This window comes from Cryphonectria parasitica (assembly GCF_011745365.1).
Source record: "Cryphonectria parasitica EP155 unplaced genomic scaffold M406scaffold_5, whole genome shotgun sequence".
NCBI lineage: Eukaryota > Fungi > Ascomycota > Sordariomycetes > Diaporthales > Cryphonectriaceae > Cryphonectria > Cryphonectria parasitica.
The window spans coordinates 3,915,263-3,939,253 of record NW_024468913.1 but is presented as its reverse complement, the minus strand read 5'-3'; the positions used below and the strand labels follow the sequence as shown (position 1 = coordinate 3,939,253).

Below are 23,991 nucleotides of genomic sequence, written 5' to 3'. Positions count from 1 at the left end.
ACGTAGGTACATAACGCAAGCGTTACTGCAGGCAGGCTAGTGCACGCAACCTTATCTAATCAGGCACCACAGAGGTGCGACCCCCCTCCCCCTCCCCCTCCCCCCATCGCTCGACCTTAGGATGGCAGCTGGTCTTGTTATCGTCTTGACTTACTTTTCCCTAAAGGACCAAAGAAAAAAACACTCGACGATAGCGTCATACCTGATTACAGATCACTATCTTGCACCGCCCATTTCAGACATCTTACCGACTAGGAACTTGTCTACTTCCCATCATCCAGTATCGCCCTGCCCTGCACACACGACAGACATCTGTGGTTAACGTTTGCGACCTGAGTAACCTGGACTTGACAACCAGTCCTCCACATCCGCATTCACCAACACCAGACCTAGCCAGCCTTAGGGGTCTGTCTCCTTGACAAGTTCGCGATATCCTTTTCAGGAGTCACCCACGTTTTTGCAAACTTGTCGCCCTCTCCTTTCATCTTACACACACCATGGCTTTGCCAAAGAGGATCCTCAAGGAAACAGAGCGCCTGATGGCGGAGCCGTACGCTGCCCACCTCTCTATGTTTACCTGTTCGGATGGGGTTTCCCCGCTGCCTGAACCTCTTCTGACCTCTGACCACACGTGTGCAACAGTGTGCCCGGCATCAGCGCCGTTCCTCACCCCGAAAACCTCCGCTACTTCGACGTCACTATCGATGGCCCCGATTCCTCACCATACGAAGGTACATACAAATCAAACCAAGTTACTCGCCCATGCCTGACACCCCGCCTTGGGTAACACGCACAGCCCGCTGACCTGACCATTTTTTTTCGGTCTCGCTAGGCGGAAACTTCAAGCTCGAGCTCTTCCTCCCAGACGACTACCCCATGGTCCCTCCCAAGATCCGCTTCCTGACCAAGATCTTCCACCCAAATGTCGACAAGCTGGGCCGCATCTGCCTTGACGTTCTGAAAAGTACGCAAAACAACTTCCCCTCCCCCTCTCCCCTTTCATCCTATGACTCTTTTAGATGGGGATTCCTGTATGGCTGACCTTGTGTGTGCGTCTGTGCGTCTGTGCTCCTGTATAGACAACTGGTCTCCCGCTCTTCAAATTCGCACCATCCTCCTCTCCATACAGGCCCTGCTCGGCGCCCCCAACCCCGACGACCCTCTCGCCGCCGAGGTTGCCAAGGCCTGGAAAGAGGACGAGAAGGCCGCCATCGAGACCGCCCGTGAGTGGACCCAGAAGTACGCCAAGCCTGACGCGCAGTAGGACGGCCTGTCTCGTGTCCCTAAGCCTCCTCCTAGGGGCAACGTTACCGTCTCGGAGCCGTGGGAGGCCGGTTCACGAGAAGCCCCGACTGGTGATATGGGGGATACTATGGAGGGCCCTGTGCATTCACAGGATGGAGTTGAGGATGGGCTGGGTGGCAGCGGAAGCGGGAGCGGCGGTTGGGATAATATCGTCGCATCTGTTTCCTCCCCAGGAGAAGGTGAAGTCGGACACTTGGTGGAGGAGGGCCAAATTTTGGGATACAGCTGGCAGCTTGGTGTGGGCCAGGAGATTGGGACGGATGATGAAGATCTTGGCAGCGACTCGGACGAGAGCGCTCTTGCGGCGTTAGATCGGACGCTTGATCAGATCCTGGAGGAACACATGGGTCATGGCGGGGAGGAGCAAGAGATCAGCGAGGCTGACAGGGAGAAGTTGAGACGGGCCATCTCGTGGAACAAACCCCGCAACTAAGCATCATGAAGCAGGAACAAGGAAATGGAATGAAGAAATCACCGGCTTTCCAAGCAGCTATGCAGACATTTATCATAGCGGCGAGTCTATAATTTCGGTGTTGCATTATTAACTGGGCAGATGAAACATACGTATTACAGTAGTCGATGGGTTGGCGGCGATGCTCTATGGCAGTATACACGGCCAACCAGGTTGTGACATATTTAGGTAGGTGATTGTTTACTGAATTTCTATGCACGCTATCTTCCAGTCTCCCTTACATGTCCCCACCCATGTCCAGTCTTCATTGGGGTTCTTATTCCGTTCTTAGTCTTTCCGATTCTTCCTTCCTTCCCTTTTTGTCCCTTTTACGCGCTCAGCTTGCTCTTAAGGATGTCCTTCAGGGTGACGGCATCGGCAGCGAACTTGCTGATACCTTCGCGCAGCTTCTCGACGGCCATCTGGTCCTCGTTGAAGTCGAAGCGGAAGTCGGCCTCGCTCTGGATGTACGTCTTCTTCTCGAGGTCAAGGCTGCTGGCGGAGGCAGCCTCAAGCTTCTTGGGCACAGCCTCCTGGGCGTTGGAGAGCTCCTCGAGCAGGTTGGGGGCGATGGTCAGGTAGTCGCAGCCAGCGAGCTCGGTGATCTCGCCGGTGTTGCGGAAAGAGGCACCCATGACGATGGTCTTGTAGCCGAACTTCTTGTAATAGTTGTAGATGCTCTTGACCGAGGCGACACCGGGGTCCTCCTCCTTGCCGTACTCCTTCTTGGTGTGGGCCTTGAACCAGTCGAGGATGCGGCCCACGAAGGGGGAGATGAGGAAGGCGCCAGCCTCAGCGGCGGCGATGGCCTGCACCAAGCTGAACATCAGGGTCAGGTTGCAGTTGATGCCGTGGTCTCGCTGCAGGATCTCGGCAGCCTTGATGCCCTCCCAGGTGGAGGCAATCTTGATCAGGATGCGCTCCTTGGGGATGCCCTGTTCCTTGTAGAGCTATAGAGTGAAAACCATCCGATCCGTTAGTCTTCTTCACTCATGTCTTGTGCTGGCTTGCCCTGGCCTCTATTTTAGGGCGGGGGAGGGGAAAGGGGGGACAAAACAAGCCTACCTCGATGATGTGCAGCGCCTTGTCAACGCTGGCCTTGGTGTCAAAGGAGAAGCGGGCGTCGACCTCAGTGGAGACCTTGCCGGGGATGATCTGTAGGATTTCCCTGCCGAACTCGACCAGGAGACGGTCCAGGGCAGCGTCAACCTGTGTGTCGAGATCCTCGCTGCTCTTCTGCTCCTTGGCGTAGGCGATGGCAACGTCTATCAGCTTGGCGTACTCGGCCTTCTTGGAGGCGGCGAGGATCAGAGAAGGGTTGGTGGTGGCATCCTGAGGCTTGTATTTGCCGATGGAGGCGAAGTCGCCCGAGTCGGAGACGACGACGGTTCCCGACGCCTTCAGCTGGTCCAGAGATGAACTCATCTTGCGTGTGGCGTAGTTGGTATGTTGGTGGTGGTGATGGTGGGGTGAGGTAGATTGGTTGATAGTTGTCGCTGTCGTTGTTGTGTGATCTAAGTACAGTCAATATAACAGGATGATGGAAATATGAAGATGGAGAATTGGGACTAACGTTGTTGGTTTACAGAAATTCTGAACAGAAGATTGATCGGCTGAGTCGGGAGATGGGGGAGGGGCGATGGTCCGTCGAGGCATTTAAGTACTGAACTTGACCCGACCCAGCCCTGACATGAGCTCTCTTCCTCGTCATGCCGCCTCTCGGGGCGAATTTAATATTTGTTAAATTATGGAGCCGGCCTACGTCAGACCTTGTGAAATTCCAAACTGTCCGCCAGAGAGGCCCAATCTTTTTTTTCTTCCTACTTGTTCTCTTCTCTTCTTATTAATCTGGGATCCATCGCCTCCCTTTCAAGTTCATTAGGGTGATCGAAACGTTGTTGTCTACCTGTCTCCCCATTCATTCTGGCCTTCAAGCAGTCTATGCTACACTTGGACCAGAGCACTGGCAGGGGGGTTTGGGTGCGGGGTCGAGTGCTGCCCCTCTCTTCCTTTACCTTACCCCTTCTACTACTATGGTACCCCTCCGCCATTTCCCCTGCCCCTGTAAACCCTGACGAACATGGAACTTGACAGGGCTCAGCATACTACAAAACCCTCGGAAAACGTTTCCCGACCCCGCCCAATCCCTCCCACCCCCTAGTTAGAAAATGAAAAGGAAAGCAAAACGACCCTTTAACCCCCAAATCCACGACGCGCTTGAGGCGCCTAACCCATGCACCAAAAAGGCTGAGGAAATAGAAGGAAAGAGAGAGGAGGAAAAAAACGAAAAAGAGGGAGACACCCAGCTGCTATATCCAATAACTGAAACACTGGACTCATACACACACACGCACACCACAACTCTCTACGTACCCATGCAGACCCCGGGACCGGACGTCAGGTCTACGTCCTTCTTTCGGAGACGCTTGGCGGGCACACGTTCGGCCCACCTACCCGCCAGCTGCTTAGCGAGCAGAACAGGGCCAAGCACGCCCCAACTGACCAATTCCAGGTTGAGGCACGACCCCAAGGACGGAGAACACTCACCCTGCCCAACAACCCAAAACCTACTTCATACTCAAGTGTGGTACCGTAAGTGCACCATCGTCTAAGTCACGCAACGCCAGGTACTTGGCATGTATGCTCAACATGAGAAGTCGATCAGGCCCGCATTGTGTACTGGCAGACATGAGTCACACCACAAGATGACAATCACTCAAGGGAATCATCGAGATCATCCATATAGCAGCTTGAAATCACCCGTGGAATGATCTGCTACACGATCATGTTATGTAGTGGAAGTATCCATGGAACACTTGCCCTATGGTACATCTCACGAGACGGGTTGTTTTTTCCAATAAAAATAAATAAAAATAAAAAATTTTCGTATTGGGCACTTTACAAAGAAGATCACACGAACATCACAGCGAGAAGAGGGCCAGGATGTCATAACAGCCTGTATTCCCAATGCCATTTGCTACTATCTGCATGGCTTGAGCCTGCCACACCTTCTACCAGCTGTCTGGGCAGCATGCATGCGTATGAATAGACTCGCAACCTTTCAATGCCTTTTTCCCCTTCCTTTTTTTCCCCCCCTTCCCCCCTTTCCCGGCGTTCCAAGTCTTTTCCCCGCTCTCTTCCTCTTTATTTTCCTTTCCCTAGTTGCATGCTGTGTTCAGTAGGATGATTTTGATTTAGTAATATGAAAGAACACGAAGGATGAAGAACCTGGGATCAGAGGGCCCATTGGTCACAATAGCACCTAGTCCTCCGTGAGATCGCCGTACTCCCACATGCCTGCGCGGTTGTCCTTGGCCTCGCTCTCCGCCTCCTTGTATGCCTTTAGGATCTCGCTCAAGGCCGGGCTGCGCTCCCAACTCTTCAGTTTCCGGGGCACCATGCCCAGTCCTTCGAGCAACACCTCGCGGTTGATCGATTCGTGTGCCTTGGGCCGGGGTTCCTTGTCCTCGTAGACCGTAATGTAGGTCAGACCCTCCTTGGAGTCAACAAAGTCGTAGCTCACGATCCACTTGGCCTTGCCAGAGAGGACCTCAGTGAGGAACGCCTTGGTCTCGTTGAAGTATTGCGGCGCCGTGGGAAGTTGCAGGAGTGAGAGGGATGCATCTGCGGCCTGCGGCTTCAGCTTCTGCGTGCCGAACTCGGCCTGGTCCAGAGGCCGCAGCTCGCTCCACGGGAACTTTTCCGTGTTGCCGTAGTCGATGAAGACGACTTCAGCTTGCTGCGCAGTCCGGTCGTTGGATCGGATCCGTGCACGGTACCAATAGCCATCCTCGGACCACTTGGCGGCCACCAGGTCGCCGGCCTTGGGCGCACCCTTGAGGCGGATATTGTTCTTGGGGTCCAGGTGGAACTTCTGGAACCTCGATGACAGCTGGTCCAACAAGGCTGTGCCCTGGCCCACCTCCTGGATCTTGATCCTGCCGTTGTCATCGATGCTGGTAACCGACACCTCGCGGTACTCGCGCTTGACATTCACTGGCACGTCATTTGCCGCAGTCTCAACGGGCGTCTCCTCTTCCGCCTCCTCCTGCTGCTCCTGTGAAGGGTCCCAATCGTGCCACATGCCCTTGCGGCCCTCCTTCGCCTTCTTCTCCGCCGCATTAAGCTCCGCCGCGATTCCTGACTTCTCAGCAGAGTATTGGTGGACAGAGGCCAGACCCTCCTCAACCAATATCTTCGCAAAGCTCTCACGTCCGACATAGAGATCACCAATGAAGCCTCCGATCTTGTCGATGTCGTAAACATCAATCTCAACATCTCGCTGGTTGCAGCGCTTGTTCGCCAGCTCCAGAGCCTCGTTGCCGAAAGGTTCGCCCTTCTCCTCTGGCGACCGACCCGCTCGAGGGGCGCGAATGCCAGCCAGGACAAGGGTCAACTTGACACCCTCGCGGGGGATCAGGATGGTAAAACGAGATCCGGACTTGCAGAAGTCAACCACACCCGGAATCTTCTTCTGACGTTGGAGAGTACCCAGATTCAGCTTCGCCCTCTGCAAGCTCTCTGATGCGTCGACAAGGGTCTTGGTCTTCGGGGCCTTCCCAGACCACATTCCCTTCTTCTCGGTCTTGGCCGTCTCCTGCGCGGCAAGCAGCTCGTCATAGTTGGGAGACCGGTCAGTATCGTCTTTTCGGTGGCGGATGACTGAGGCATAACCCTCTTGCACCAAGGTCAGGCCAATGTTCTTGCCATTTTGGGTGACAGTCGCAACATCACGGGCCTCAAAGCCGTCGGCGGCCGGCTTGGAACCATCAACGGTAACCTTGACATGCTTGCCAATGATCTTCTTGCGCAGAAATTCCTTGGCCTCGTCCTTGAAAGCGGCCTCGGACGCCTCGTTGGTCCGGGGTCCACGCACGCTGCTGAAGTTGATACGCTTCTCCTCGCCCGTCTTGGTCCTGACGAGGATGGTATCCGCACCAATCACCTTGGTGACAGTCATCTCGGATTCCTTGGCGTCTGCCTTGGCGACGTGGTTTTTGTGCAGCTTCAACTTGTTGCCTTGAGCCTTTTTCTCGGCTGCACGCAGAGCAGCCATCTTGTCTCCGAGCATGGTGGAGTGGAAGTCGTTGCACCGAGCCAGACCTTCTTGGAGAAGGAACTCGGCGACGTTTCCGTTGGGATGCAGCACAGTCGCTACGAGTTGGCCCTGGGGACTCGCTCCGAGAATGTGCACCTTGACGTGGCGTTGGAGCAGTCTGGTCTCGACAAATGCCCTTGCCTCGTTGCCATACTCCTCCGCTGGTTGCGTGCCGCCGGTGGAAACAAGCGGCCGTGCAGTGGCAGGGGTGCGGATGCCGGCCAGGAGGGTCATGACCTGGAGATGCTTCTTGTCCGACAAGAAAATTCGTACCAGTAATCGATCACCGCTGAGGACCCGCTCGACAACGCCATCGACGGTCTTGCCCTTCCACTCCTCGAGGAATTGCGGGTGACCAAGGTCGTTCTGAACCTCGATCACGCCACCAGTGGTCGCCCAGAGCCCCAAGTTCTCGTTCTTGGCCTTGCTCTCCAAGTTACGAAGGTTGTCAATCCGCTGCAGGATGGCTTCATCATCCTCCTTCTTTCCTGCGTCCTCGCGAACCTTGACCCAACCTGCCTTCACGAGTTCGTCGGGCAGAAGGACGTCACCTGGCAGCTCCGCTGTGCCATAGTCCCGCTGAGAGGTGGGCACAGTGTAGTTCACTTTGAATTTGACAACCTTGCCGACAGTGAGCGCCCTCAAGAATTCTCGAGAGTCGAAGCCGAAACGCTCATCGCCATCCTTGCTCAGACGCGGCGCGCTGACATAGGCCAATGACAGGGTACGCTCCAGAGCCGGGTTCGCGGGATTTGTCAAGATCAAGGTGTCTCCACTCAGGACGGACTTGACCTTGCCATAGCCTCCTGAGACGGTAGGTTGAGCCATGGTGACGAAGGAGGGCAATGAATCAATGCTGGAAATAATGACAGGGGCTGGGTTTGTCTAGCAAACACTTCAGCACCAGCGCTAAGAACACATCAGCTTTTGCAATGGAGAGTTGGGCGGAAAGGTGAAGTTTGTGCTACAACGGGGCGTCTGTTGGAAGGGCGTATGGGGCGGAGCATTGGAAAGGACAAGATGTGCTGCATACTCCAAGGGTAACTGGGACAGGAAGGGGGAGGGGGGGGAGTCATAAGGGATGGTAAGTAGGATAGTTTAGAGAGGTTCGCCTGGGAAGTCCCTCGGCTACAGGACCACACAAACTGAAATACTCTTGATATGTAAGAGTGTAATGCGTAATTGAGATGGGCATCTGAGAAGAGATGAGGGGCACGTACCAATATGCAAGCGGGTAGAGAGATGGAAGATTGCTTGCCTGTAGGGGATGGTCGACAATTATGGAGAGGCAAGTGTAGCGATAGCAAAAGAGGAAAGGGGGGGAGGAGTTTATTGAGGAAAGAATCTGAAAGAGTGGTGGTAGCGTTTGAAGGTAGGTAATCGTTCTGTCTTTATAAAGGTGTCGTGTGCCTCTCGCGCCTTCTGGCCAGATGTTCAGTGCTGGTAGTGAGAAGGTTACGAAAAGTGTGGGCCAGAACTAGTGTGGGGCCCCTGCCCTGAACACTAGCCCAATTGGGTTGCCCCAGACCCTGAGGACCTGTTGCATAAATCACAAGCTTCAAATGCTATGTAGAAGGTAAGAGGCTTTGGCAGAATGTATTGAATCACTCCTAATCGAGATAGTCGAGGTAGAAGCTAGAATGGAGGAGACCAGCCTAGGAATTGAGAGGAAGGAAGATTGACCACTTCGAATCCCGGACCCAAGGCATAGTTTCGGCAGAAGAATCTGCTGCACCTTGAATTCATCATCTTAGTGGAAGGCATCACGCACCAGATCCCCCAGGACGAGGGCTGTTCGAAGAGCATAGGCACTACAATGGCTCCTCTGTGGACAATAATTGACTTGTTTGAAGATCTCGAGTGGTATATCTCTTCCAAGAGCCACGCAGAAAACAAGCAGTGAACATTCGGAAAGGCGGGTCAACATTCTGCTTGTTCTAGCACTGCAACGACTCTACATCCGCAGTCTTGGTCCATTCCTAACTATCGTCCAAATCTGCAGGGCTGTTGAACTGCGTCGTATTGACCTGGCACGCACAGTCCCTTAGTTGGAGATTCCGATGACACCGCAGGCAGGACGGCCACCAGCGTTGCCAGTCTTGAGAGACTCCTCAGTATCGCCCTTGCCGAGATCATCAGTACCGGCGTGCACAACGATGGTGCGCTGTGGGTAAGTTAGCCTTTAATTATCGCTCTTTGAATGGTATATGGGGAGAAGACAGTGTCGACATACGCCAATGACAGACTCGGGTCCAATCAGCTTGACAAACTTGTCCTGAACACTGCCCTTGGAGTTGCCCTGAGCATCGGTCTCGATGTTGCCCAGGTCACCGACGTGGCGGACCTCGTCAGTGGGAGCACCGTGGGTCTTGTTGTGCGGGTTGACTGGGGGCAAAGCATGTTAGCCGGGAGGAGCTTCAGGGTAGGAGGCCAGGAGGCAATGCTGCTGCTGAGACTTACAGTGAGGGCCAGCGGAGGTGCAGCCATTGGTGTTGTCACCAAAAGTGTGAATGTGCATGCCACGCTTGGCGCTGGCGTCGTGGCCGGTGATGTCCCAGGAGATGGTGGTGGGATCGGACTCGGAGGCCTGCTCGAAGGTCACGGTGCCGCTGATCTTGGCGTCACCACGGACGACGCAAACTAGAAGAGGCCATCAACAGGTGGATGTCAGCTGGCTGATCACAGGTCAGGCAGGAAGGTTGCACGCAAGCAATCAGCGGCCAAGCTCGCTCTGGCTACTCTCGACCTGCCCCCTTGACGATCTAGGCGTCGATAGGCCCATGCGCGAGACATGACAGTCATCAAGCTGGGGGAAATGCCCATCAAGGTGCTCATGCAGCTCGGCAAGGGACCCTCAGGGAGTGACGGATGGCACTGAACCATGCATCCAGCACCCAACCTGCTGCCCCTCCTCAGGCCAGGAGCTATGACGGAGCTCTGATGATATAATGAGGGGTAAAGGAGCTAAAGTCTTCTCACCTGCTTTGACCATCTTGACGGTTTATTTGTGGGTTGTGTTGATATGGTTGATGATGGACGATGCTCAGACTCTACAATGACGAGTTTGATGGTTCAGGAAAACGCAAAGGAAAGTGAGGAGAACCGAAGTTTATGGGAACTGAAGTGAGGGCCAAAGTCCGACGCCGCGAGCTTCCAACTCCACATTCGCCATCCGGAACCCCGCTCTAGATGAGACTGACATTTCATTATTAAGCAACGCTGCTGCAAGTGCTTGCGATGACTTCATGCTCGCCCACAATTTTCATCGAAACAACGACTAGAATATTCATACATGGAGAAGATGAAGAAATCTGATGATTGCGACGAGGTCTGTTTTTTGGGATGTTTTGGTCTTCATGACCACCATCACCATCACCGTCACTATCCCCATCACAACACGAGTCCTAACAGGTACCCCTCACCAGGGCCCCGTGTGGGGGGGGGGGCTTTGACTTGTCGTCAGTTGTACCTCGGCCGGTGTCGGTGACCCTGGGCGGTGCACTAGCGGAATAGACACCTATGCGGCCGCCGAGTCGAAGTTGTTGGCTCAACACAGTAAGCGGCTATAAGTGCGCATTGCCTCTTAAAGCCAGGCATTCAAAGAGGGATGGAAGGGGGCAGAAGAAGAAGAAGGAGGAGGAAAAGGCATGGAACCATGGGCCAAGACAGGTTTGGTAGTGCTGTGCTTAATACAATCTATATAGCCAAAATTGTGATGGGATGACGTGTTTCAACAACACCAATGCAATGCCTCCATAGCTTCATAGCGACGTGCTGATAAAAATCATGAAGGCAACGCATCGCTTGATATCTCAAACCTCGATTATGAGGCATGCCGTGGTGAGATTGGTTTTCCCAGTTTCTTCCTAGGATCAAGAGATATCACCTGGACCACCGAGTTGCAATGGCTCAGCTCGGCCGCGTTGCTCGTGTAAGGGCCCGTGCAACACTACGGATTCGACATTTTCTTCTAAAACAGGGCCTGGCTGGTCAGATGAACTCCGCCTCCTCTTCAATGATCCAACTGACAGTATCGAGGAGCATTTCGTAGATTGTGGGAAGATGTGCGAAGGTGGTCAGCCCACCTTATCCAGACCACAAGGAAAATCATGAAGGGGCAGAAGACGAGGTTAGAAGAAAAGAAGTGATCTTGGAGATAACAACATGTAGCAAACCACGTACTATATACTGGAGCATAGCAATGTATGTTTTGAACGATGCGGATTCGTAACCGTGGGCCATTTGTTTCAAAGGCCGGATCGCCACTGCTGAGAAAAGCAAAAGGCCGAAAGGCATAAGGGCACTTAGGTAGTTAGGAACAGCGCTCGGATGCGCGACAGGGAAAAGTACTGTCCTGAAGCTGAGACCCTTGGGCTTGCTCGTGTCTCTAGTACCTGAGCCTAGGTGCTAGAGACTCTAGCCCCATGTACCATCATACTCTGTGGGGAGCCCTGGAAATTGGAGTATACCCACCAAAGTAACGGTCCCGCAGGGGTAGGTTGTTGGCAGGAGCCGCTAAACCGGGCTATGCTTACTGACGCAGTACAGCGCTCACCCAACAGCGTTCCAGCCCCAACACTGGCCGCCAGCTCGCCTCAAGGATCCCGTCTAGGTCCCAGGTTGAGGCAGGATGCGCAGTCTCTAAAACGTGTAGTCATCTAGCTGGGAATGAAATGTTTCTCTCTTTCCTTTCCCCTCACTATACCCGACGAGTACGTCTTCCATCTTGGCGGTAAGGAAAGAAAGCGAACCGGCTTCATCTGAGAACCGCGACTCGGCGCCGGACTGAATGAATACTGAATGAATGTATACACTACACAGTACTAGCCGCGACTGAGCCGGGAACCCCTCTGTGACGACGAGCCAGGGCCCGAACCGATCGATAACCCACGGGTGGCACGGCGGCGATTCACCACAGCAGCATCTTACCCAACTACCCAGCGAGCCACGTGAGGCTGGCATGCTTGCTACACACGATACTCGCTGGCCGACGACACACCCCTCACTTCGTTCTCTTGCCTCGCTCCTCGACATCCACCAGCGGATCCGACCAGCCGTGACCCAATCGTGCAGCCCACCTTACCCCTTTGCCTTCTTCGCTCGACCGTCGGACCGCTACCTACGATTTCGGTGCCTAGGATCCTAGGCCTCTTGGCTGCTACGACACATTATCTGAGGGACCCTCGACCTGCGACTCGCTCCCCACCCAGGTCTTCGATCTCTGGGCTTCTGGGCTCCAGCGACGCTCCTTCAAAGAACACACCTCCCCTTCTCCGATTCCTCTAAGCGCGTTGACCGACCGCACTCTCGCGCACTTGGACAGTGCTGCTCGTCTCCAACGTGCTACAGTCAGCGAGGCCTCCTCCTGACGTTACAAGTCTTAGGCCACGATCGCCCCGACTTGCTGCGACGATCCTCCCCCACTATTTCTTCATCCTGTTTGCATAACAAACATGTCATTCAGAGGCAACAACCCGCGCTACGGCCATCTACCTCCAGTTCAATATCCCGTTGCTGGCCATGGTCAAAATGTCTACCCGCCACGTAGGGGTAGCTTCAACGAGGGCGATGACGCTGCTGCCGACCCAGCTCGGCACCACAGTCCCTCCATGGGAAGGCAGGCGGAGGGGTACATGACGAGCCCGACTGCTTCGGCAGCTGGCTACCAACAGTCATATCAAAATCAGGCTCAACAACCGCCCCTTTCGCCGACATCATACAACCCACAAGACTTTGCGAGATCGAGCTCGACCACGTTGCCCTACCACCCAGCTGCGCGATATGCTTCGCCGCCCGCCCATCCCACGAGCTACACCCCGCAACCCACGACCTACAACCATGCGACCTACGACCCGTCGGCCTACGCAGGCGTCAGCCCGACTCAGCAGCGATACAACCAGTATGGGCATGTCTACAGCAGTTCCATGGCGTCTCAGCAAGCGAACGCGTCGTATTCTTCCCAACAGGAGAACCCACCCTATAGCCCCACGTATAATCATCACGAAGTCGTGTCACCGCAGATGCATGCAGCAGCAGCAGCTGGAGGAGGAAACTCACAGTACGCGCCCAGTCTGCCGAGTCCTCAGTACTCGTCACATTCGACACCATCAATGACACCTACGCCCTTTCAGGCTGCATGGACCGGCGGCCTTCACCAGTCCAACGGAACCACCTCCCCGCAGGGCCCTCAATACACTGCTCAGGCGCCGTATCCCGGGTCCTTCCAAATGCCTGTTGGCCCAAATTATTCAGCAGCAGATCCAAATGCGGCCTTCATGACTTCTCGAACGCGCCAGGCATCACATACGTCGCCGGCCCCGTCGCCTCCCGTGTACGATCAACCTTCGTCCCCAGGCCTCGCCAGGCATCCGACGAATGCACCGCTCCCAAGTCGACCGACAGAAATGACTCCAGACGAGAGGGCAGGCGACCCGAGCCTGACATACTTTTCCAATGAACAGGTGGCGCAGGAAAGCTTGATGGAGGACATATTCAACGACCTTGGTGGAGAAGGCGGCCACGCTTCCCGGCCCGCGCCGATCAACGGAAACATATCCGACGATGATCTGGACAGACTTCGCACCAGCTTTGACTCGCGAGCGTCGACTATGCAGGGGACTATCAGCACAGGTGTGGGTCGGTACAACTCGAACGCATCTACGCTCAACAGTCGTAGCACGCCGGCCACCTTCTTCGAGGACGATGATAGTGATGGGGATGGAGCAGCCGGTCTGGCCATGATGCAGGAGGATGAGCTGACAGACCGCCGCTTCAGCGGAAACACGTCATATTCACTATATCCTCCCAACCACCCAGTAGCAACATCCTCGCTACCTGCTCCCCCAGAGGAGCAGCCGAGTGGCAGCGACAGCGAGTACGCAGGTGCACTGGATCTTGCGGCCTTGAGCGGAGGTTACACGCCGAACCTGAACCTGTCGTACGACAATAATGCGGCTTCGCCGCCGGCAAGGTCAACGTCACTTCAGAGCCGTGAAAGGCCACTGCCGCCCCCTCCAACGGACCAAACTCTCCCCTATCCAGATGATGATAGTGACGATGGGGGTTACTATGGGTTGGCTATCGATGTGGACTACGGTGATACCGGTGGGCTGCAGGCTCCCACGGCCCAGCGCCGCAGCTTTGACGAGGGGGATGATCGTGCGAGTGGCAGTGACTCCCCCGTCAAGGAGGACCTCCCTGATCTCTTCTTCCACCCAGGGCTATCCAATCGCCCATTGCCGGCCCTGCCTGGTGGGTCTGATACAAGTCCTTCGCTCTCTGTGCAGTCACCAAGCCGCGGACCAAGTCAGCACAGCTACTCACTCAGTAGTGACTCAAGGGTGCAACGCGCCGATGGCTTCGACGTCGGCCAGCAACCATTGACCCATCAACAACAGGTCGAGAGGTCCATTTCGCTGTCAAGTCATACTACAACACCCGCCGTCCAGGTCCCCGGAAGATCAAGAACAGATGCTGCAGAAGAGCGCAGGAAGGCATTACGGCAACAGCAACATCAGCACAATGGTTCGCAGCTGGGCACCCCACTGGAGGGCTACGAGACGGGGACTCCGTCTCCCATGGCTTATGATCTGATCACACTGCCAAGTGGGCGCAAGAAGAAGTTTATTCCTGAGAAGTTGAGCACTGGTGACTGCAAGCGCTGCGCAGAGCCTTGGGCGCTGAGCAGCATTGCAGCTTGGCTCCGGGAGATGGCGGAAGGCGAGCCGGACCTAAAGCGCAAGACCGTCGAGGACGGCCTCACCAAGCTCTTCACCACCAAGGTGCCGACCATGAACATCGCAGACGCCGAGACACTGGGCGTGATTGTGGCTGATCGGCTGTACGAGGCCGGCATACTTCTTGAGGATGAGGAGTGGGTAAAATTTGGCCAGGGAACGCTCTCTGGTGTCTTGTGGCAGCTGACTGGGTCCGGTTGCTATGCACCAAAGGTGCACGAGACCGAGGTTGGTGGCAGATGCTATTCGTACCATTGCACGCGAACGCTGAAGAAGGCCAACCTGGACGAGCTCTTGGCGGACGAGTCTGAGCACCACGCCGACTGGGCGACATTCTACAAGCTCGATAAAGCCGGCGTGGAGGCGAAACCCAAAAAGGAGACCGAGCGACAAAACATTCTTCACGAGATCGTGACTGGTGAGGAAGACTATATGGCACAATTGGAGGTCGTCCGGCTGTTGTACCGAGATCAGCTCAAGGCATGGGCGCCTCCCATCATTCCCCCCGCGAAGATCAATGCTTTCGTCGACAAAGTCTTTGGGAAGGTCGACGCAGTTCACCAGGTCAACAAGGAATACCTACTGGCGCAGCTGAAGTATCGCCAGAATGAGCAGGGCCCGTGGATCACTGGATTCTCAGACATCTTTCGTGATTGGATCCGAAAAGCAGAAGCACCCTACCTGGAATTTTCTGCAGCCTTTCCCCATGCCCAGCTGGCCATTCGCAAAGAGGCTTCCCGCAATGTGCTGTTTGCTCAGTTCCTAGAGCACGTGCAGCGTCACAAACGGTCGAATCGATTAGGCTGGGACACTTTCCTGAAGGCGCCCATCACCCGACTGCAAAGATACAGTCTGCTTCTCGACGCAAGCTTGAAGAAGATGGTGCAGGACAGTGAGGAGAAGACCAACTTGCTGAAGGCCCTCGAAGAGATCAGAGCTGTGACACACAAGTGCGACGAAGCCGTGGCCCGCAGCAAGAGCAAGGTCGATCTTCATATGCTACAGTCCGCGCTGGTCCTCCGCCCAGGGTTCCAATCAGTCCTCAACCTGGATCACCTGGGAAGACAGCTGATTCACCAAGGCGACCTCACAAGAATGGGGTCCAAAGGTGTGCGGTGGGTCGATACACACGCATTGCTGTTTGACCACTACTTCATCCTGGCGAAGGAGTATCCCTCCAAAGACGGGAAGGACAAGAAATATGACGTGTCTAAAGAGGTATGTGTTGTGCTATTTTTAAGCCAGGAGAGAATCTTGGGGGTTCATACTTGTGTACGTGTGGGTGTATGTGTGTGCGCGCGCTAACTTTTTATAGCCAATTCCCATGCCCTTGCTCTTCCTGGAAAGTATGCGCGATGAACCCGTCATGAAGCAGGGCGGGTTGAGGGCCCCTCTCACCCGGACCGCGATCGCCAATGCCTCCGGTACACAGCTGAACAAGGTCATGTCGAACGGGGATCGCCCTGTGCTGTCACACTCCGACACTGGATCTTCGATGGGGTCTCTGAATATGAACGCCGTTACTCGCATCAACACTGCGAGCTCGGCAGATTCTGTTCTATTCCCCTTCCGAGTGAAGCATCTTGGCCACGAAGTGTACACTCTATACGCAACGTCTCAACAGGACCGCGAGCTCTGGTGTAGCAAGATCATCGAGGCCAAGACTCAGCACGCAAGAGCATTGCACGCCCAGAATGCAGAGCCTTTCAGGCTTCGAATCCTGGCGGACGGTGCATTTGCATACGACACGGTCTCCGCGATCGGCAAGACGCCTGGTGTGCCTATCAAGGGAACACCTCTTGATCGCTCGATCCGCGAAATTGAGAAGATATATGGTTCTGGGAGAGGGCCACCAGCCGTGTGCAGGGCTCAAGTGAATTGCGCTACGGCGTTTACAGCGTTCAACAAGTCACTGGTGGCAATTGGAACAGACTATGGAGTTTATATCTCTGAGGCCTCAAATCCTCGGGGTTGGACCAGGGTGAGTAGTAGTCATGGTTTTTTTTTTTTAATTCAGTGCACGCCTGGGACTATCTACTAACATTGCTCCCAAGTCTGTGCAACTCGCCAGGGTGACGCAGATAGCTGTCCTGGAAGAGTTCTCCATCTGTCTCATCACAGCAGATCGGTCCCTAATCGCGTATCCCCTGGAGACAATTGCGCCCACCTCGAACTTCCCAGCCGCAAGTCACGACAGCGTGCGCAAGGCACCACAACGGCTTGCCAAGGACGTCACATTCTTCGCCACAGCCCGCATGAAGGAACGCATGCTCATCTTCTACAAGCGGAAGGAAGGCATGCACACCACCTTCAAGGTGCTCGAGCCAGTCTTCCAGCGGTCCTCGGAGAAACGACCTCGCATCTTTGGTGGACGTCGTGGCGGCAACGGTTTGACAGAGTCGTTCCGGGATTTTGACGAGTTCTATCTGCCAACAGAATGCTACTCGCTCAACCTGTTCCAGACGTACATCGCCGTGGCCACCGCAAAAGGCTTCGAGATGCTCACGCTGGACAAGAAACAGACCATGTCCGTGCCCAGCGGTCTCGGCCAGCCCACCATTGCCAACATTGCGAACCGCATCCGCGACCAGCGGCCACTCGGCATGTTCAAGCTCAACGAGCAAGAGTTCATCCTCGCCTATGAGGACTGTGCGGTCTATGTCGACAAGCACGGTGAGGTTTCCCGCACGCTGATCATGGAGTACTCGGGCAAGCAGAAGAAGGCCCGCGGGGCGACCATGTTCGGGCAGTACCTCGTCCTGTTCAATGAGGACTACGTTGAGGTGCGCAATGCCGAGAACGGCAGGCTGCGGCAGATCGTGGCTGGTCGCGACGTGCGCTGTCTCGACTATGGAGTGCGCGGCCCGACAGGCGCGGGTGGTGTCGGGGCGGGCTCGATCATCGCCGGTGAGCAAGACTCCAAGGGCACTGTCAAGATCACCATGACGCATCCCGAGGTTCCTGGCATGCAAATTATCCTGGAGTTACTACTTAATGATGGACACGACAAGGCTGGCTAAGGAATTTCCACTGGCCATGTGTATGTGGAAAGGGATTTGCTTTCTTCAATGATGAGGCATTTACCCATGTCTTTCTCATCAGGGAAGGCAGGACTTTTTGCGATTTTGACGACGGGTGAGGGATTTGGGTTGATGGGGGAAAATACAACAACAGACCCACATCCTGGTTGATGGTGAGATCTGGCCATGAGCAAAACGTTGATGCTATGCTCTCTCATGAGTTATGTTCAAGCGGAGTATGCGATTCGCATTAGGTCTTATTCCCCCTTCCTCTTTTTTTTCTTCCCCCTCTTCCTTTTCTTTCTTAGCCAGCATCAGCTAGGTATTGTCTAGTTTTGGACACCTTCCAAGTGTTCTGTGTATTCTTCTATATTATATGTCAATACAAGCTTGACCCTTGAATTTCAGTTTGGGGTTTTTGTCTCTTTATTCTTTTTTTTTTTTTTTTTTTTTTTTTTTTTGCAATAGGATATATACGTACCTGATATCTGCGTATTTACAACCCTTTCGTCCTTTGAACTCCATGCTCATGTCCCATTTCCATGCAAGTAAAATCATCCGCAAGCTCCGAACCCTTACCAAGCTCGTCCAGTAATCGCCTACCTAAATCCAGGACCCAATCACCTGCATTTCGGCCTTCCAAGTCCCTCAAGATGCGCCCATCTATCGAATTACAAAAGAAAGAAAGAAAAAAATCTGCAATAAAGTTCCTCACACTTCCCCTGCTTTTATCTGTTCATAGGTTAGATAGGCCTAAAGAAGTTTGTCCAGAATGATAGGGCTCGCGCGTAGGGTGTGCAATGAGCATGCAGTGCCGAGATGTGGTTGGGTATATGTAGCCAGACAGATGATTTTCCAATACCATTCCTCCATGTTTTTTTCTTTTCTTTTTCGCATCAAGTCATAACCGTCGCAATCGTGTGTGAGGGGAGACGTATTCGTAGGAGCCCGTAAGCTGCATGTGAAGAAGTCGCTATTTCGGAGGTCGGCCGGCCGATAGTGGGGTCTTCCGGTCGTGAGTGGGGTTGGTTTCGGCTCGGTGGTAGTACGGGAAATCGGGGTCAAGCAACGGGGCGCCAGCGCCGCGCCTGTCTGAACCGGCTTTCGAGTTCCGGCACTCTCGATCGGCCATGGTCGTTCACAGTTGCACCAATACTGGCAGTGCTACTACGGAGACCGCATGGAAAAGACCACACCAGTTATGAAGCGATCGCCAGCCGAATGCCTCTGGCGGTCGTAGTATGGGAGAACTTCGTCTGGGAGCGCCTTAGTTATGATATTGTAGGGTAATAAGATGCAGAGTGCAGCCGGTGAATGAACATGAATTTCAGCAGCAGAGAGAAAGGGTCTAGGGAAGCGCAGTGGACAGACCTCGGTGCTGGCGTTGGAAATACTGGTATACAGCCAAGAGACAGGGGGGAAGGCCTACGAGAATGCCAATGATGGAGATGATAGATCCGGCGTCGAGAGCCATTGTAAGAAAGGCTCTAGCAAAGAAAATAGGTGTAAGGGGTCTAGTATGCAAGTCACTGAAGATCTGGGAAATGAATACTGTAATGAAAAATGTTTGGCGTTTGGAAGAATTGAGATTTGCAGAAACAGCTGTGCGAGAGGAGGCTTTGGAGATGATATAAAGAGAGGCGGGATAGATTATCCAGGAATGCATAGGTCCGGCCCGATGCGCAGATTTTGAGGCGGTAGAGGAAGTGGCGCAAGCTCGGAGTTGACTATATAGTACACGTCTGCTAAAGGTTCATGCATGATACGTTTTCCCGAACCGCTTTCGACCTAGCATGCCTACACTGAGCTTAGACGTCGTGTTGGTAGAAATTCCAACGAAGGAATGCCTCGGGAATTATCTCTACTTCCACCTATTGAGCTTCTACAGAAGATGAGGCCAGGAGTGAATAGATTCCTCCTGCTCTTAGGAGCGGACTTTGCAGCTGAAACCAAGCTCATGGCACTATGGAACAAGCGTTACACCTCCAGCGCTCTCAAAAGGCCAGGAGACGGTCCAAATCGAGTGTTCTACATCGTTCATTTAGTGCAGAACTGAGATTGTCAGAGAGCTTACTCAGATTGGTGGGTTGAATCAGATGGTGCAGCTGAGAGTTTTGACGCATAAGCTGGTTAAATCATTACCCTATTTGGCAATGCCTGCGACACAGGTGAGAGAGGGCTCGATCTTTGGCTACAATCATCGTATACTTTCTTTCGATTCTAGCTAAAAGACTGTCTTACGCATGAGCACGAGGGAATTCAAAAAAAAATTGTGTGAGCAGCCAGCTATCAAATTAATCACTTGCATCAGTACCTGCATCGAGTTGCCTGCTGCATAGCCGAAAAGGGGTTGACGCAGCGTCTTATTTCTCGCACGCAAGTTGAGCCGTCCTGCACCTACAGTGACGAACGAACAGCCCCCGACAAGGCAGACCGAGGTCTGGAAGCACGGGCACGCTCCTCAAATAGCATTCTCTTGCCCGTCTCATGCACGAAATGCTGTCAGACGACTGACCTGCTGTCCACCGACCAATCAGAGCTTTCCAAGACCGCAACCACATGCACCATACCTACTACAGACAGGACCAGATCAAAGGCGAGTGAGTGAGCAAGTGAGAGAGAGTTAGTTTTCGCAGCAGTTGGCAGCAAGAAAAACCCAAAATCCGCAGCGGCCCAATGATCTTCATGGTGAGACTATATAGCATTCGTGAAAAGAAAGTGCACACTAGACGTACTACAAAAGCAATATCTGCATCAAAAGCATGATACTCACTATAGACAGGACCGCATTGAAGACACCACACCTCTCCAGGCCTCGCTTTGTCGCCTTTGCTACTGCCGCTAGTGGCCATGAACAAGACGGCAATGGAACTGAGTGTACGTGAGCATCATACTGGCAGCACCCACCTCGAACCACGAGGCACTCCGTGAAGCCACGCGTGTTGATCCAACTCAATGACAACAACATCACTTACAAATGGTTCGCAGTCTTCACAGCACTCAAGTCCGGTTCCAATCATTTTTTTTTGGTTTGTAGAAATGGCCCCCAATGCCTGGGCAGTCGCGTCTCCCATTAAATATATATCGAATTTTTGGCCCAGCTGCTTGTCCTTTCGAATTCGTCAACAATTCTTTTCATATAGCGCGGGACAGACTAGGCATGCTTCTTCCCTTATGAAGAAAAACCTCACTTCCGTCCCTTGACTCAATGACCCGCTCCATGAGTTCACAAGATTTAACGACACCCGCTTGTGACGTCAAATCATATTATGTACGGCTGCCAGCAATATGCCCTTTATGCCCCAGCTCTCAAGGTATCAAGAGAAGCGCCGAAAAGATAACCCAGAGAATATACACCAAATTGGGACCTCGGTCTGTCACCTCCTCCATCTCTTTCAATGTATGGATAAGTCCGTGTTAAATTGGCTTGGGGGCCCGTTGTGGTCGAAGAACAAGAAAAGTGAAAACGTCGTTCGGGGTGAGAGTGTTATGTAAAGGTGCGTAGGAATTAAAGAAGAAAGAAATAGAAAGGAAGAAGAAAAAACCAAAAAAAGAAAAGGGGGGGGGGGGGCGCTTCTCCGCTTGTGAATGAGCTCGCATAGGGCGGGCGGGGTATCTCGAACTCGAACTCGATTCCTCCTTCTCACCATCTCTCTCCATCTCTTTCTCCCTCTCTCTCTTTCCGACTTCTTGCACAAAGCAACTGTATCGTCATATCTATTGGTAGGGGGCGCAGTCGGTCCAGAATCGATGAAAACGGCCTGGCACCGTTTGCCGTTGTCCGGATTGCCAGGCCTGAGACATGGAATCCAGCCAGGGCGTGCTGGCCTACCGTCCGTCTACTTGATGTCCTTGAAGAGGTCAGAGCCGAGGCTGCCAGCATCATCAGAGATGTCGACCTTGGACCCGAGGGCCTTGAACTCAGGTATCTTGGGGGGTGGAGGGCCGGTAAACCTGGGGGTCGTGGGCGTGGTGGGCGTGGCAGGCTTGGGACCATCGCCAGAGATGAAGATGCGACTGGAGCGCCTGATATCCAGGCTGTCGGAGCCTCGCAGGCGGCGGAACCAACCGGAGCTGCGCTTGGACTGCTTGTCGGTAGCAATGCTGGCATTGCTCTGGCTCGGGGGCCTGGGGATGGCACCGTCAACTAGATTGGGGTGACGGTTAGCATATAAGGCTTCGTTCAGACGGTTGCGGCTGAACAAACGTCGGATGCTAGGCGGAGCCTTGGTGGAGGTCGGCGAGGCAGGCGGTTGCTGCTCTGCGGACCGCGTCAGGCCGTTGCTCTGGACCTCTGGGGTGGTCTGGGTAGCATTGCTGGCAATGGTGGGGTGGTGCGTAGCAGAATTGACGGCGGGCTGGGCGGCCTTGGGAAGCTCTGGTGCCTCCTCCTGTATAGGTGATGGCAGAGGGGGTGGGATGTCTGTGCCCTCCGTCAGAGAGCCGAACTTGAGGTCGAGGGCCGGTAGCTGGAATTTGGAGGTGGCGGGCTTGGCGGCGCCGTTGCCACCGGCGAGAGAGGGCATGTTGAGACGGTCGTGATGAGGATCGTCTCGGGGAGGGTGGTGTGGGCGTTGTTGGGGTGGTTTGCGCCTGGTCGAGACAAGCAGGAGTTGACGGTGGGAAGTACAGTACGAGGTGGAAAATGAAGTGATCAGGGGCCTAATCAAATCGAACGGGACCTCGGCGGGCAACAGTGTGGCGTCAATGCGCTCGTGTGGGAGTGTCTTTGTGTGTGTCGCCTGGCTGGGAATTACGTCTTCGCTTAGGGGTATCGATCCAGGGTGGGCAGGATATAGCGGATGCCTTTTGTTTTCGTTTCGTTTCTTGATTTTCCCCCCTTCTCTTTCTTTCTATTTTCCTCTCGTTTCCGGTGCCGGCCCTAGGCCAGGTCCTGGTCCTGAGTGTGATCCTGCCTAGTAAAATGTATAACAGGTTGAGGCTGGGACGAGTTCAGAGCTGAGACCCAGACAGATCGTCCATGGGAGGATCATGTAGCTGGGAGAGAAAGGCCCTGAGGTCGATTGTTGCAGCGGACAGCACAGGCAGTCCGTCGTGCGTCGTGGGTAGGGGCAGGGCGCGGAGAAAAGAGAGATGAACCGCCAGGGGTTGGGAGGGGGACAGCGATCACACCCAGCAGTGGACCGGGCAGCTGAGGTGGGTGCCGGAATTGTTGCTGTCAGGTCGAGGTTGGATCGCTGCTCTGGAGGAAGAAACGAGCTGGGGTGGAGCTCTCTCAGGCCGCGGAAGTTAAGCTGCAGGCATGCGTGCAACTGAAAGGAACAGTGGCCGTGGAGCAAAAGAGTATTAGTCCGCCTCCGAGGTGGCAATTCCACAAGCAAAACGTTGATTGATTGTCTGCGTGGCTATCTGAATGCCCGGGTGTATGGGTAGCAATCCAATTGATGGTGTTAGGTAGAGAAGGAGAGGAGGAAAGGTTAGGATGACGACTTCAACTAGCAGCAAGAAAACAGAGGCGGGTGTTGTCATGGCAGGATGCAGACAAGAATATCCCCCATACTGGCTTATGCGGAGGACCAGGGACAATTAGCGAGCAGGCGGGTTTGCGGGATAGTATGGTACGGCCGGGTACTATTGCTATGGTTCCTGCTCACTATAAGTGCTACGGTAGTGTGTGTTGTGGCAGGTCAAGTACGTGGAGTCGACAGCGGGTTGCTGTAGAGAACTAACATGACTGTGGGGGGGCCCTCTCAGCGGGTTTTGCTGGTTTTACGCGGCAGATGGTGAGCCATTCTATATAGTACATGGTACACGGTTTGATGTCCTGTCATAGCAAGGTACTAGCAGCTAAGGTCCTATGGTAGTACTGCGCAGGAGATAACCTCCAATCCCGCCCCTCACGCCAGCCACTGTTTCAGGGGTCTCCCCTGCGCCAGATCCGATCCGCTGCATGTCCCAACGGGCGTGCCTCTTCTTTCCTCCCTCCATCCAACGTTACCATTAATCAATCATAGTAGATGAGACTTCTCCTATGGTACTATGTACAGAGTGGGCTGTGGATCTTGCCCATCTTATTATCTCTCTTCATTCTGGCCTTGCTCCTCTGGTCAGACTTAGTACCCTTCTCCTCGTCCTGGATCCAGTACACGAGCACGATGGGATATTGCTACACTGACAAGCTCGCGGGTTAATTAAAGTCCTTGTCTCGGCAGAACTTCTGCAGCAGTCAGGATCCTGTCTTTTCATAAACACATCACATTAGTCTTCTACGCTACTATGTATAATGCATGTCTCGCCCGGCAGACACCTGTTAACTAAGAGTGGGTTGACACCGGGGTCTTGGTTGGATCGAGGTTTGGCCTTTCGACGAGCCAGAAGCACAGGCCAACAGAATGTTAACGGCGGTCGTGGACCTGGAAG

At 54.1% G+C, this 23,991-nt stretch overlaps 7 protein-coding genes across 7 annotated transcripts; 3 read left to right on the top strand and 4 right to left on the bottom strand.

Moving 5' to 3' along the window:
- The first annotated feature begins 173 nt into the window (after nt 1–173).
- M406DRAFT_356839 (uncharacterized protein) lies at nt 174–1,790 on the top strand. Its single transcript, XM_040923536.1, has 4 exons — nt 174–550; nt 643–731; nt 833–964; nt 1,080–1,790. The coding sequence occupies exons 1-4, from the start codon at nt 498–500 to the stop codon at nt 1,262–1,264; spliced, it is 459 nt and encodes a 152-aa protein (XP_040776101.1). The 5' UTR covers nt 174–497; the 3' UTR covers nt 1,265–1,790.
- A 151-nt stretch (nt 1,791–1,941) lies between these two features.
- On the bottom strand, nt 1,942–3,321 carry M406DRAFT_356838 (transaldolase). Its single transcript, XM_040923535.1, has 2 exons — nt 2,822–3,321; nt 1,942–2,706 (listed from the first exon to the last, which is right to left on the bottom strand). Exons 1-2 carry the CDS (start codon nt 3,179–3,181, stop codon nt 2,086–2,088), a joined length of 981 nt encoding a protein of 326 aa, XP_040776100.1. The 5' UTR covers nt 3,182–3,321; the 3' UTR covers nt 1,942–2,085.
- A 158-nt stretch (nt 3,322–3,479) lies between these two features.
- Nucleotides 3,480–4,656, top strand: M406DRAFT_98217 (uncharacterized protein). Its single transcript, XM_040926392.1, has 2 exons — nt 3,480–4,348; nt 4,422–4,656. The coding sequence occupies exons 1-2, from the start codon at nt 3,925–3,927 to the stop codon at nt 4,463–4,465; spliced, it is 468 nt and encodes a 155-aa protein (XP_040776099.1). The 5' UTR covers nt 3,480–3,924; the 3' UTR covers nt 4,466–4,656.
- Nucleotides 4,657–4,701: 45 nt separating this feature from the next.
- On the bottom strand, nt 4,702–7,682 carry M406DRAFT_352081 (uncharacterized protein; the record flags this gene model as incomplete). The annotated part of the gene is made up of 1 exon (XM_040922664.1): nt 4,702–7,682. The coding sequence occupies one exon, from the start codon at nt 7,680–7,682 to the stop codon at nt 5,019–5,021; it is 2,664 nt and encodes an 887-aa protein (XP_040776098.1). The 3' UTR covers nt 4,702–5,018.
- A 995-nt stretch (nt 7,683–8,677) lies between these two features.
- Nucleotides 8,678–9,951, bottom strand: SOD-1 (entrainment of circadian clock). Its single transcript, XM_040926007.1, has 4 exons — nt 9,834–9,951; nt 9,315–9,494; nt 9,088–9,239; nt 8,678–9,018 (listed from the first exon to the last, which is right to left on the bottom strand). The coding sequence occupies exons 1-4, from the start codon at nt 9,844–9,846 to the stop codon at nt 8,899–8,901; spliced, it is 465 nt and encodes a 154-aa protein (XP_040776218.1). The 5' UTR covers nt 9,847–9,951; the 3' UTR covers nt 8,678–8,898.
- Nucleotides 9,952–12,307: 2,356 nt separating this feature from the next.
- On the top strand, nt 12,308–17,610 carry M406DRAFT_259537 (uncharacterized protein; the record flags this gene model as incomplete). Its single annotated transcript, XM_040917302.1, has 3 exons — nt 12,308–15,808; nt 15,906–16,571; nt 16,645–17,610. 3 exons carry the CDS (start codon nt 12,308–12,310, stop codon nt 17,608–17,610), a joined length of 5,133 nt encoding a protein of 1,710 aa, XP_040776097.1.
- A 3,028-nt stretch (nt 17,611–20,638) lies between these two features.
- Nucleotides 20,639–22,136, bottom strand: M406DRAFT_352079 (uncharacterized protein; the record flags this gene model as incomplete). Its single annotated transcript, XM_040922663.1, has 3 exons — nt 20,639–21,175; nt 21,344–21,757; nt 21,818–22,136. 2 exons carry the CDS (start codon nt 22,134–22,136, stop codon nt 21,450–21,452), a joined length of 627 nt encoding a protein of 208 aa, XP_040776096.1. The 3' UTR covers nt 20,639–21,175; nt 21,344–21,449.
- Nucleotides 22,137–23,991: the final 1,855 nt, after the last annotated feature.